Source organism: Aegilops tauschii, chromosome 4, assembly GCF_002575655.3.
Source record: "Aegilops tauschii subsp. strangulata cultivar AL8/78 chromosome 4, Aet v6.0, whole genome shotgun sequence".
Classification (NCBI taxonomy): Eukaryota; Viridiplantae; Streptophyta; class Magnoliopsida; order Poales; family Poaceae; genus Aegilops; species Aegilops tauschii.
This window is the reverse complement of record NC_053038.3, coordinates 38,412,008-38,424,715: the sequence shown is the minus strand read 5'-3', so window position 1 is coordinate 38,424,715 and position 12,708 is coordinate 38,412,008. Positions and strand designations below refer to the sequence as shown.

Below are 12,708 nucleotides of genomic sequence, written 5' to 3'. Positions count from 1 at the left end.
TTTTTTGGTAGGAAGACATTTCCACCCGCATGCCACCTCCTCCTACCATTGTCATTTTTCGTCGTCGTCAATGCACCACTCCCCCCTATCCCTGATATTCTTCTAATTCTTTTAGTGAAATTCACTACTACTCCCTCCGTAAAGAAATATAAGAGCATTTAGATTACAAATAGTGATCTAAACACTCTTATATTTCTTTACAAAGGGAATACTAATTTCTTTCTTGTCCCCCGAGAAGAAGAAGTTCTCGAAAAAAGAAGTACTCGCAAAAATAAAAGGAGAAGAAGAAGAAGAAGAAACAACGTGCTCCGGGCAAAACCCATACGCTATCTGTGGCCCAGCAGCTTCATTTTTGTTCGGTTTGCGCGCGGACCTTTCAACCGCAAACTGCTGCGTGGCGCGCGTCCGAATGTCCACCAACGCCCCGTTTGTTTAAGCACGCAAAGCGAAGGTGGTCACAGCCGCTAGCTCGTGGTGGCATGTGGGCGACGACGCCGCGCGCCGGCCGTAATTAAAGACAACATATCATCATTATTAGCCCGAGATCGAGCATGGACCGGTTTAGCAACATTGGAACCGCTGATCTCCAAGCCGTTTGACTTCGCGTGACAGCGACCGATGTGGTACGGTAAAGTAGTGTAGTATTTTATTGATCATATAGTAACCGGCAACAATAATACAGCGAACAACTGGGGTGCTCCGAAGAACACTCCAGTCAAAAATACACGATCCGATACCGGTGCATCGATCGATGGCTAGCTCCTATACTAGCGCGAAATGTAGATACAACAGTGCTCCTCGAGCGCCCGTGGATGGTGCTCCGAGGAAAAAATGGTGGTATACAGCAAAACTAAAGGAATTAATCGGCTACCAGCTAGCGTAGTAGCGCTATGTACTGATCACGGCCATGGCCGTAAGCTGTCTCTAAGGTGCACGTGATCATCCATGGTAATGTGGCGGCGATACGACAGTAGCTATGCGGCTGTGGTCTGCCTACCGCTCGGCCTTCCTGTCGGCGAAGCCCGGGGTGAGCCGGAGCGCCCACTTCATGTTCATGGCGAGCGGGCAGCTCATGCTCCTGGCGGGGCCGGCGGCGCGGCGCAGTGCGGCGGGTGCGGCCTTGCAGCTGCTGGTCTGGACGAACCCCCCCAGGCGCTGCATGGCGACGTCGAGCGTCTTGGCGGACATGTTGGCGAAGCAGACGCGGAACCACCCGGGCTCGCTGCAGTGGCACGACGACCCCGGCGAGATGTTGAGCCCGACGTCGAACACCACCTTCTTCCACAGCGTCATCTCCCCCTCGAACGACCGGGCGTGCATCAGGTGGCTCATGTTCACCCAGCAGAAGAGCCCCGCGTTGCTCTCCAGGCACGCAATGCCGATCTCCTTGAGGCCGTCCACCAGCTGGTCGTGCCGCTCCTTGATCCGCCTCTTGTTCTCGGCGAGGTACCTGCGGGTGAAGTCCTTGTCCCCGAGGAGGGCCGCGAGGAGGTACTGCGTCTGGGAGGAGACGAGCCCGAAGCTGGACATCTTGGTCGCCGCCGAGACGACGGCGGCGTTGGAGGAGTAGATGGCGCCGACGCGGAAGCCCGGGAGGCCGAGGTCCTTGGAGAGGCTGTACACGACGTGGACGCGGTCGTCCAGCGCGTAGTCGGCGGCGAGCGGGGCGCGCGCGGCCAGGACCTCCAGGACGCTGACGAAGCCCGGCTCCGAGAATGCCGTGCCGGAGTATATCTCGTCGCTGACGAGGTGGATGCCCTTGGCGGCGACGAAGTCGACGATCATCTCGAGGTCGGCGCGCGGGACGGCGGTGCCGAGCGGGTTGGAGGGGTTGGTGATGAGCACGCCCTTGATGCGCAGGCGGCGCTTCTGGGCGCGGCGGTACGCGTCGTCCAGGGCGGAGCGCGTCACCCGGAAGCCGTTGGCGCTCGTGCAGTGCACCGGCACGATCTCGGCCCCGGTGCGCCACTTGAGGTCACGGTCGAACCTGCATGCGTAAGCAAGGTTAGCCATGTGTACTTCTTACTGTTAAAAGGTTAGTGATGGAACATGCACGTCGCACATGGGCAGGTGCTGCCGCCGCGCGCGTAACGTGGAGAGAAATGTCGAGGGACGGCACGGCGCATACCCTGGGTAGTACGGGGTGGGGATGAGGAATGCGTCGCCCTGGTCGGCGAGGCAGAACATGAGCGCCTCGTTGGCCGAGGTGGCGCCGGCGGTGAGCACGATGTTGCTGGGGTCGAACGCCACCCTGAAGTCTCTCTGCTCTGACATGAACCGCGCCAATGCCTGAGCAAAGTAACGTGCGTCAGTCTTTGACCGCATTGATTCATTCAAAGCTTGTTTAGCCATTTAGAATGGCCGCCGGGGAGTGTGCCAAGTGGCCGGGGAATTTACATTTTTGAAGGCCGGGAGGCCGTGGTAGTCCTGGAAGAGCGCGAGCTCGCGGAAGACGGACGCGGCTCCCCGGCGCAGCCCGAGCGCGTCGGGGTTCTTCTCCAGCCACTCCTCCACCAGGTCGAACGACAGCTGCACGACGCGCACGAGCTGAATTTGTCAGAGACGGACGGACAGTGGCAAGCTAGCTGCGCGTGCAGACATGCTAGAACCCTGCATCTGTATGTACCTGGTTCTCGGCGAGGCCCATCTGGATGATGCCGCCGGGGTTGGTGGTGGGGTGGTAGGGGTTCTTCTCATACTCCTCCCACCCCAGGAAGTAGGACGAGTCCTGGCCGTGGGTGTTGCATCCGGCCTTCTTGGACAGCAGCTGTGGCTCGTCGGCGACCTTGTTCACCATCTCGTCAGCCGGTCAACGAACGCCGCGCGCGTGTTTGGCTGGGTTTGAAACTGGGAAGCTGTGATCGAGTGTTGTCAAGACTGAGCTGGGAGAGCAAGCAGCAGCTAGCTTAGAGAAGAGGAGTGAAGAGGCAGTGGCTGATGTCTAACTTGGGAGCTGAGCTATATATATAGCGGAGGGGGGTGGGGGCGGTGAGGTGAAGGTGGCGTCACCACTCTCCTCTTATTAAGCGGAGCTAACACGGAGTTAAGTGGGGGCGGTGGGTTAACGTCAGAACAGCAAGCCATCCGCGGTTTCCTCATGGCGCAGACCAGCGGCCGCGGTTCAACAGTAGTAGCAGAGAAGGAGTACAAGTGTAGGCTCCCTCTAATCTTGGCACTGGAATCTCTTCTGTTTGGAGCAGGGGTTGCCTCTGCCGTAATCGACCGATTTACCTTCTGAACTGTAGCTAGCTAGATGCTTGTATCCGGCACATGGGATCCACGCTTGCGACGTGTGCTGTTGTCTCTTTACTGACACCAGTAAGGACAGATGAATCGGATCACGTTAGGGAGATGAAATACTACGGTGCAGTACATTTACATTTTTTGTCAAAAGAAAGAAAAGCCGACATGCGCTGTTGAATTAGTCCGCCCTGGATCTCGAGGCGATGTGGACAAGCCAGCCGATCGTCCGAAGCGAGAGACAGGATCAACTGGAGGGACACAGGAAAAGAATGAGACAGTACATTTTTCAAGAAAATGGCTTCCTCAAGCTATCTATACGTGCTTGGTGTAGTAAGCAACTTTGCAATTTAGTTTCACCCAATCAGGATATGCCTCGCGGCGGGGTGGATGCTCTAATAACGGATGTGGCTTATGTGAACTGCATTCGCATCTGGTTCAGGAAAAGGTGGTGTGAGAGTATTTTATTAGTGCGTGTGTAGTGCAATCCTTGGCTGTTAAGCAGCTGACGCTTGGCCAGCTGGGACTGAAACTGGTTATTTATGCACGCGGGCAAACTATACTCCTGTGACACGGGAAAATCGTGTGGCCCTGTGTCGTCAACAACTCCTCGAGCTCGTTATTACACCATCATATATATCAATATATGTCAATGTGGCACCCTACAAAAATGCGCGACGACCGCATGGGCATGGCTCAGTCTCACTGGAATGTCAGTTAGACTTCTGTTTGGCCCCCTTTAATAATACTGACTGTTGAAAATTGCCAATTCTACTGGCCGCTTACTGTCTTGGTCACCGACTACAAGATTAGCAAAATAGCAACTGACTTTCTTTAGCTGGAATTAGCAACTGATAGTAATATAAGTACAACGGGCACCCAAACCAGGTGACGGCCACTGGTTTTCACGTAACAAAGCTCGTTCCTTTTGACTTTGAATGACGAACTATCCTGGATTCCACATAAATGAAGTAACAGTTCCACTGCGAGTTCGATATAACATAAACAAAAGTTTCAACTATTAGGACGGATGCGATCATACGAAGGCGTCGAGATAATGTTCTTTTTAGGGCGTCGAGATATCTTAATTGAGCGGTGCTTTGTTTAGTTAATTTAAAGTAAATTGATCTGGTAATTTGTCACATCTTGTACTTTTTTAGTTAAGTCTCTGCATTTTCTCCTCAGTAACTAGATCTACATTTTCTTAGCAAATGTCATCTCTTCAACACGCTAGATCAATTATTATTTAATAATAACAGTTTATTTATGGATGGCTTAGGCACCCTTAATGAACAAAGAGGTACAAGGTGTACACCAAAGAGTACGTCTGATTGCACAGAACATTCTATATAGCATACCAGCTAAATATTGATCCGAGTCGTATATATGATTACCAAAGTCCTTGTTTCAGATATACCATTGAAGTGGCTCGTAGGAAAACAATTTCTTCCTGAATTTTGTTGTTTGTATATGCCAATTTATAGCACATGTGTCACAAACAATATTGAAGAACTGACAAGTCCTAAATTGGCATAGTGCTCATCTTTTTCCTGAATTTACTTCAGGATTTTCGTCGCTGTTCTTCAAGTGAGAGATGGTTTTTCCCGTTGATTATGAGGGGTCTATGGTGAATTCATCAATCACAAGATTTGTCAGCTTTGGGGGGGTGCTCATAGGTGTGTATTAGGATTTTCTGGAAGGAGCTCTCGCTAAATGGGGTTTTTCCACGAGATGGATTTCTCTAGTTTTGTCTTGTGTGTGATCAGTTAAATACTCTGTGAAGTTTAACTGAAAGATTTTGAATTCTTTCACACCATCGCGAGGTTTAAGGCAAGGTGACCCATTATCTCCGTTTTAATTTCTATTCGTTGTCGATGCATTGTCTGCTTTGGTGAACAATTCAGTAAGAGAAGATAGATTGGAAGGATTAAAAATGTGCCGTAGGGCACCAATGATCTCTCATTTGTTATTTGCGGATGATTCTCTTCTATATTTTTCGCTCAAACCAGCAGCATGCATGTTTGGTGAAAGGCTTGTTGAACACTTATGCGATGTCAACAGGGCAACCGATCAACCACTCAAAGTGTTCCATCCTTTTTGCTTATAATTCCATGTCTGGGGTGATAGATGAAGTGAAGATTACTCTAGAGATAACCCAAAAGTGTTTGACCCAAGGTATTTGGGTTTGTCGGTCCTTGATAGAAGAATTAAGAAAGGTATGTTTGAAACCTTGCAGGAGTGAAAAATATGTTTGCCTCAGTTAAAGGTTGTTAGGCTGGAGTGAAAAATATGTCTCTTCAAGGAACAAGGAGATCTTGATCAAAGCTATTGCACAAGAGATTCCCACATATGTTATGAGTGTCTTTCGATTTCTTGTTTCATTTTGTCATGACCTTATACACATGATTAGATAGTACTGGTGGGGAGTGGAGGATGGAAAAATGAAAATGGCATGGCTTAGTTGTGAGAAAATGATATTGCCTAAAGGGAGGCATATGCTTTGGGGATATGTGGGCTTTCAACCAAGTAGTACTTGCAAAGCAGGCTTGACGTCTACTGGATGCCCCTGAGAGCCTATGTGCTAGGCAACTACGTGCAAAATATCATCCTAAATGGTCACCTCCTAGACATGGTATTTACAGGAAATGCTTCGGATGTTTGAAATATTGAATGTGGTCTCGAATTGTTGAAAAAAAGTGTTATTTGGCGAATTGGAAACAATGAAATTATTAGAACATGGAGAGATCCTTAGATCCCGAAAGGTCCCATTTTTAAGCCTGTTACTCCAAAACAAAATTGTAGGCTTAATTTTGTGGTTGGCTTTCTGAATGAGTAGGGAGCATGTAATACCACAGCCCGAACATGAACATTTTTGGCAACTGGACGTGGACGAAATTGTGAAGATCAGAACATCACTGCAGTAGTGGGTGGACTATATATCATGGCAAGCAAAGCGTAATGGTCGGTTTTTGGTCCAGGGCATTGATACGTCTTCAACATCTCTATAATTTTCTATTGTTCCATGCTATTATAGTATCCATCTTGGATGTTTTATATGCAATTTTATACCATTTTTTGGGCCTAATCTATTAACCTAGTGCCCGGTGTCAGTTGTTGTTTTTTGCTTATTTTTGCCTTTTTGAAAAATTAATATCAAACGGAGTCCAAATGGAGAAAAAAATGGATTATTTTTTTATGGACCAGAAGGGACCCATGAGGGTTCGGGAGAAGACTAGAAGAGTCACGAAGGAGCGACAAGCTCGCTAGGCGTGCCCCAGGGGGCGTCCCTAAGGCTTTTGGGCCCCTCGTGGCACATCTTGACCTAATTCCGCCTCTATAAATTCCCAAATATTCCCAGTATACTAGAGAGCCACCCGAAACACTTCTTCCGCCGCCGCAAGCTTCTGTTCTTCCGCGATCCCATCTAGAGGCCTTTTCGGTACTCTGCCTGATGGGGTCACGGAGGGCTTCTACGTTATCCTTGCTGCCCTACCAATGATGTGTGAGGAGTTCACCACAGACCTACGGGTCCATAGCTACTAGCTAGATGACTTCTTCTCTCTCTTTGATCTTCAATACCATGTTCTCTTTGATTTTCAAGACCATGTTCTCCTTGATCTTCTTGGAGTTCTGTCCGATGTAATCTTCTTTTGCAGTGTGTTTGTTGGGATCCGATGACTTGTGGGCTTATGACCTGAATATTTATGAATATTAATGGAGTCTTTTTTGAACTTTATTATGCATGATTGTTATAGCTTTGTATTTCTCTCTGATCTATCCGTTTGATTTGACCAACTAGATTGATTTATCTTCAGCAGGAGAGGTGCTTTGTGATGGGTTCAATCTTGCGGTGCTCTATCCCAGTGACAGAAAGGGAACATACACGTATTTTTATTGTTGCCATTCAGGATAAAACGATGGGGTTTATTCATATTAGTTGAGTTTACTTTGTCTACATAATGTCATCTTACTTAAGGTGTTACTTTGTTTTTATTAACTTAATATCCTACATGTATACTGGATAGCGGTTGATGGGTGGAGTAATAGTAGTAGATGCAGGTAGGAGTCGATCTACTTGTCTCGGACGTGATGCCTATATACATGATCATTGTCTTGAATATCATCATAACTATGCGTTTTCTATCAATTGTCCAACAGTAATTTGTTCACCCACCGTATGCTATGTGTTCGCGAGAGAAGCCTTTACTGAAAACTATGGCCCCCGGTCTACTTTTATCATATATATATAACACAAAAATACTTTGTTGCACTTTTCTATTTTATTTTATTTTACATTTACGATTTATTTATCTACCACTACAAGATTTAATCCTTGCAAGTAACTGCCAAGGGGATTGACAACCCTTTTGTTTGCATTGGGTGCAAGTATTTGCTTTTGTGTGAAGAGGTGTTGTTTGTGGTTCTTCTAGTGGATTGATAACCTTAGTTCTTAACTGAGGGAAATACTTGTCTCTAATGTACTGCATTGTCCTCTCCTCTTAAAGGAAGTCCCAACGCCGCTCAAAAGTAGCAGGCATCTATAGGCTAGCCACATCTGATCATGAGGAGGCGTTCGCTCTAAGTTGATATTACATGGCGATGTTTCGCAAAAAATGAAAATAATAACACGGAAAGCGTCGGTCGACACACTAGCTACAATGCTAGGAAAAGTGGAGCATCATATTTGTGTACGGGGTACGTGGTGTTGAGGACGAATCAAGCTTCCATGCGCTCGTCACTTGTTCTCACGCATGGTAGGTATGGAAGCGTATGCGAGAGGTGTGGCCGCTGCCTCTGTCAAAACGCCTCCAACATTCCGGTAGGGATTGGCTTCTTTTTGTACTTGATGGCTGTTCGGCGAATACTAGAAGCATGATCATCATGCTAGTGTGGAGAATTTGGAATTTACGGAATGAGATAGTCCATGGAAAGGATGCTACTCCAATAGAAGATCGTTCGAATTTGTACAAAGTTATTGACTGTCCCTTGATAACACTCACAAGTACTCTTCTGAGGAGATACTAAAGGGAAAGATATCATTGATCAGTATTACCAGTGTACCTGTTGCACCGATCCCAAAACCAGCCTATTGTTGGATGCCACCACCTCAGGAAAAAACAACATTATCGGTTGATGGTTCCTTCTCGGCTGCGGATGGTACGATGGCGGTGGTATGATCTTATAGAGGTATGATTTGAGTGTTATCTTTGCGGCATACAGATTCTTATTCCCTTGCAATGATGCACTCGAGGCGAAAATCCATGCATTAATGCAAGGTATGGCTCTTGCAATTAAAAATACAAAATGACCGGTTATTGTTCAGTCTGACTCGTCGATGGCTTTGTCAACACTTGTTGATGACTACCTAGACCGTTCTACTCATGGTCATTTAGCTTTGGAGATTAAATCTCTTATGGTTGATAGGGAGTTTGCTCCACAGAAATTACATCGTGATCAAAATAGTGTAGCAGATTGTTCGCCAAGGTGCCACTCTAAACGTACCACAGCTGTGTGGCTACACAGAAGGTCCCATGTATAGAGGAACTCTTGCCACTTGACTGTAACTCAAATACCTTTTTCCTCGCAAAAAGACAATCAAACCTAGAAACGGAGATAAATGGAACAATTAATGGTAGTCTCGGAGGTGCTCATAGGAGAGGTACTGAAATATGTGGTACAATTAAGTGATGGAGGTGCTCTCGGAGGTGCTCATAGGAGAGATAAATCGAACAATCCTGAAGATATAACAGACGCGACCTATTCCAGTATTGTCATGCAGATCTAATGGGTACAATGTGTTTAGATTTTTTTAATGTGTATTGACAAATGATGGTCCTCCTAATTGATGACCAAATGCTTTTAGTATATAACATTCGCGACATGTGTTGTGTACCATAAAAAAGGATCAGTTTTACAAATTCTCTATCAGCTAAGATTTTCTTAGAGGTAATAACACTAGTGATGCCTAAACTTGCCAAGATTGTTCGCCAAGATTTTCTTATGTTTTAAGTCAATATCTAGAAAATGCAAATTTAGTTTAATGAAAAATGCAACTTCGTGAAAAAGTTAAGTCATAATATTCTCCTTTACTTTGCAAAAAACTACTCTCTAGACTTCTTGATTTTAACGATATAAATTACCCAACAAAACTAGAAAATTAGTCGGATTCTCAAAATGCCCTACAAACTCAAAACTCCCAAACATGACGAAGGCACGCCACAAACGCCCCTCAGTTCTTGAAGATGGGCTGCTGTTGTATCATGTGGTCGATAAGTCATCACACGAAGATCCAGGGTGACCAACACTCCGGAGAAGAAATCGCCATCATAAAAGGCCCGCGTAGATAAAAAAATCCCACAGTCAAACCACATGCTGAACAAAATTTCCGCCAACTCCACAACTATGACAAAAAGAACGTTGTAGCAATAGACAAGGATAACGATCCGTCATTTTAGGTAGACACCAAGGGGAGAAAAAGGAGCTACAACCTCGTAGATGCGGCAAAAGCGACTGGGAACATCGCCCCGACCCCCATGGGTTGGCCATCCATCATCGTTGCCTCTGGTTCCCACAACACCACAACGACAAGGAGCGGGAAGAAGAGTGGCATCTGCAACCATGATCCCAACTACGAACTCTCCGGGATACAATGACCGCTACTTCCCACGACAAGGACAAAGGGTGTCGCCGCCATTTCCTTGACATCAGGACGCACAAAGCACCCGATCATATCCAAATGACACAAGACTGCGTAAACTCCACCTCCCAGTTCCACATTTGAAAGGAGAGAGAACCCCACGTTTGATGGGAGATATGAAGAAAACTTATATGTCATCGCTCGAACCGGAGCATAGACAACGAAAATCATAACTAAAAAAGCTTCTACACTATGAAGAGCGCATGGATTTGTGCTTGAAAGCTAAGGGGCATCGCCGAAAAGTCTGAAATAAATTCAAAAAAAACCGAGCACAGGTGCTAAATCTGGAACTTCAACTCTAATGGGCTGGTTCCACCACAAAGAAGGTAACCGTCTGAGCTAGGCTCAGTTTGCAATATGTACTGCTAGCTGCAAAGACCCAATTCGTAATATTCAGTCAATTAAAGTTACGCTTTCAGAATCAATTTTAAGAAGATCTCCATTGGCTCAACAAAAGAGTACATCTATGAAGTTATTTCAATTTTTTCAATTTCATTGGTATACATTTTTTATTTTTATTTGAACACAGTGGCACATAATTTTGAAAACTAATGGTCTTTTTTCTAATGGTCCATGTCAAATTAAACCTAAAATATGCGTATATTCTTTCTATTAAAAAACGAATATTTGTACACGGGTTCTTCTATTTAAAATCCGTGGCGAGATCCTAAAAAAAATCCGTGGCGAGATCCTCAAAAAAAAAATCCGTGGCGAGTTCAATAATACGTGGTCACGGGCGGTGAACTCCTGGCCCCGCAGCTCAAAGCGACCGGCTCGGTGGGACCCCAGTTGACGGCGCCTCCCACCCCCGCAGAGGCAGGGCTCCACGCCGGGCTGCTGGAACCGCCTCGCGCCTACCGGAGGCCGATGGGTCGGTCAAAGATACGCGCGGCGCGCGCGCGATACGGCGTGCCATCGCCGCCCCGGAGTGCGCAGCATGAGACGCTGACAGCAGCGGCACCGCCTCCCCGCGTCCGTGTCGGCGCTGTCGCAGCCCACCCGGCGCTCCCCCTACGCGCTGCGGCTCGCGCTGTCGCCTCGCTGGCTCGACGGCTGCGGCGAGGCGTGGGGTGCGAGTGCGACGGCGACGGCGAGCCCGCGGCCCCTGCGTGCGCCGAGTCGTGCGCGCCCCTACCCCTTGCCACGGTGACGCCGGTCTGTGTTCGTGCCGTGGCATCGCGACGCGGGGTCGGTGCGTGTACGTGCGGACGGGCGAACGGGTTGGGTGGCCACTTTCCTGCGCTCTTTCCGCTCGGCTCGGGTCGGGGCCAGGGTGTGGGCAGCGTCCCCTTTCTGTCTCTCTTGGTAAACAGTTGTTTCGGTGACTGCCTCACTGCTCTGTGGGACGCGTGGCGAGTTGTGCTACGAAGCTGCTTCAAATCGCTACAGTATACTACTCCTAGTTTTCGGTCCTTTTTTAGTGTTTTCATCTTTGGCAACTCTTGGGTTATTCTTGATTGGCATGATATGTGTCACCGACTCACACTCACCGTGTTGCATATATCCACCGAATGACAGAAACATGTACAATTGCGTGGACTGAAATACCAATATCAATGTCACAGGCGCGCAAGAGTGCTACAAGACAACGCAAACTCGTAGACCCCGGTGGTCAAATTTCCTTGGTATTACGCCAAGGGCAGGAATTCCCACACTGGAAGGGTATACAGAGACATGCGTACGTGGAGTCAAACAAGGAAGTTCAGTGATTCTTTCTACTCCCGGGACGGTATACAGGGACATGCGTAGACTTGTGAAAAACGGAATGCAAGTTTTCCTCGTCTTCACGTGGCTCAAAAGGGACTTGAATTGGGCCGAAGTAACTCTGCTCATTGACTTATTTTTTTGCGATAAATAGGGTGGTAGCTGCATGGTCTAAATAGGGTGGTTTGCATTGATGTCGGCTGTTGTAATCCTGTCACGTCCCTCTCATCGGAATTCAGAGGACAGTTGGCGGGGATCATTAACGAGGAGTCTTCTTTTTAAATAAAAGGGAGTCAACCCATCTACCGCAACAATTAAGTGGATGCAATCCAATTATGGATCATTGATATTACGCGGCTAATCATGAAGCCTGTCAATTATCAAAGGCGTCTGGTTCATCACGCCTCTGGTACAAGTTGCAGCTAGAAACCTGTAGAATACTGTGCACTGTGCAGTCTATTCAGATCCGTAAAAAGTCAGAGAAACAGAGACTCGAATGTCCTAGGATAGTAGTAAATGTGCAGTGTGTGAGTTTTTTTTTGAAGCTAGTGCAGTGTGTGAGTTGACTACGCAAATGCTACAGGATGGAGTTGGTTGGAGCATTGTACTACCAGTTGGACGCCACGATCATCCGTCCTGGTTTATTAGTCTTTTTTGTAATTAGTGTTAAATTTTGATTAAAGCTTTAACTGATAAAATGCTAGTGCATGTCAATAAAAAATTATATTGTTGGATTTGTATTTAAACATAGTTTTCAGTGATATAATTTTTGTGACATGCATGAATATTTTGTTAGTATTACAATGCGGACCAATAAACCAGGACGGAGGTACTAGTGAGAAAGCGATTTCAGGGGAAGGGAAGAAAACTTGACTGAGAGGACCCATGGAGTACTGTCGGTACGGTATCCCCATTCCGCAAAAAAAAAGGTACGGTATCCCTGCTGCGGCATCACTTCTTTGACAATCTGCAAGGGTCAACTGGACAACTAGTACAGTTTCCCTGGCGAGGAAAAAACAAAACAAAACGGCGCCGAGATGGATGTACAGCTGCATCGAGACCACGGG

General features: G+C 47.1%; 1 protein-coding gene across 1 annotated transcript; it reads right to left on the bottom strand.

Annotated features, from left to right (window-relative positions):
* Positions 1-624: 624 nt before the first annotated feature.
* On the bottom strand, positions 625-2,936 carry LOC109742142 (1-aminocyclopropane-1-carboxylate synthase 1). The gene is made up of 4 exons (XM_020301217.4): positions 2,627-2,936; positions 2,398-2,529; positions 2,129-2,289; positions 625-1,987 (listed from the first exon to the last, which is right to left on the bottom strand). Exons 1-4 carry the CDS (start codon positions 2,795-2,797, stop codon positions 994-996), a joined length of 1,458 nt encoding a protein of 485 aa, XP_020156806.1. The 5' UTR covers positions 2,798-2,936; the 3' UTR covers positions 625-993.
* Between the last annotated feature and the right edge of the window lie 9,772 nt (positions 2,937-12,708).

What these genes read in the sequence shown, in the direction of transcription:
- LOC109742142 (XM_020301217.4), bottom strand. Translation starts at nt 2,797, where the DNA reads ATGGTGAACAAGGTCGCCGACGAGCCACAGCTGCTGTCCAAGAAGGCC. An exon ending in GCCTCCCGGCCTTCAAAAAT is followed by an intron (nt 2,290 to 2,397) that starts GTAAATTCCCCG and finishes TACTTTGCTCAG; the next exon opens with GCATTGGCGCGGTTCATGTC. An exon ending in CCCACCCCGTACTACCCAGG is followed by an intron (nt 1,988 to 2,128) that starts GTATGCGCCGTG and finishes TTACGCATGCAG; the next exon opens with GTTCGACCGTGACCTCAAGT.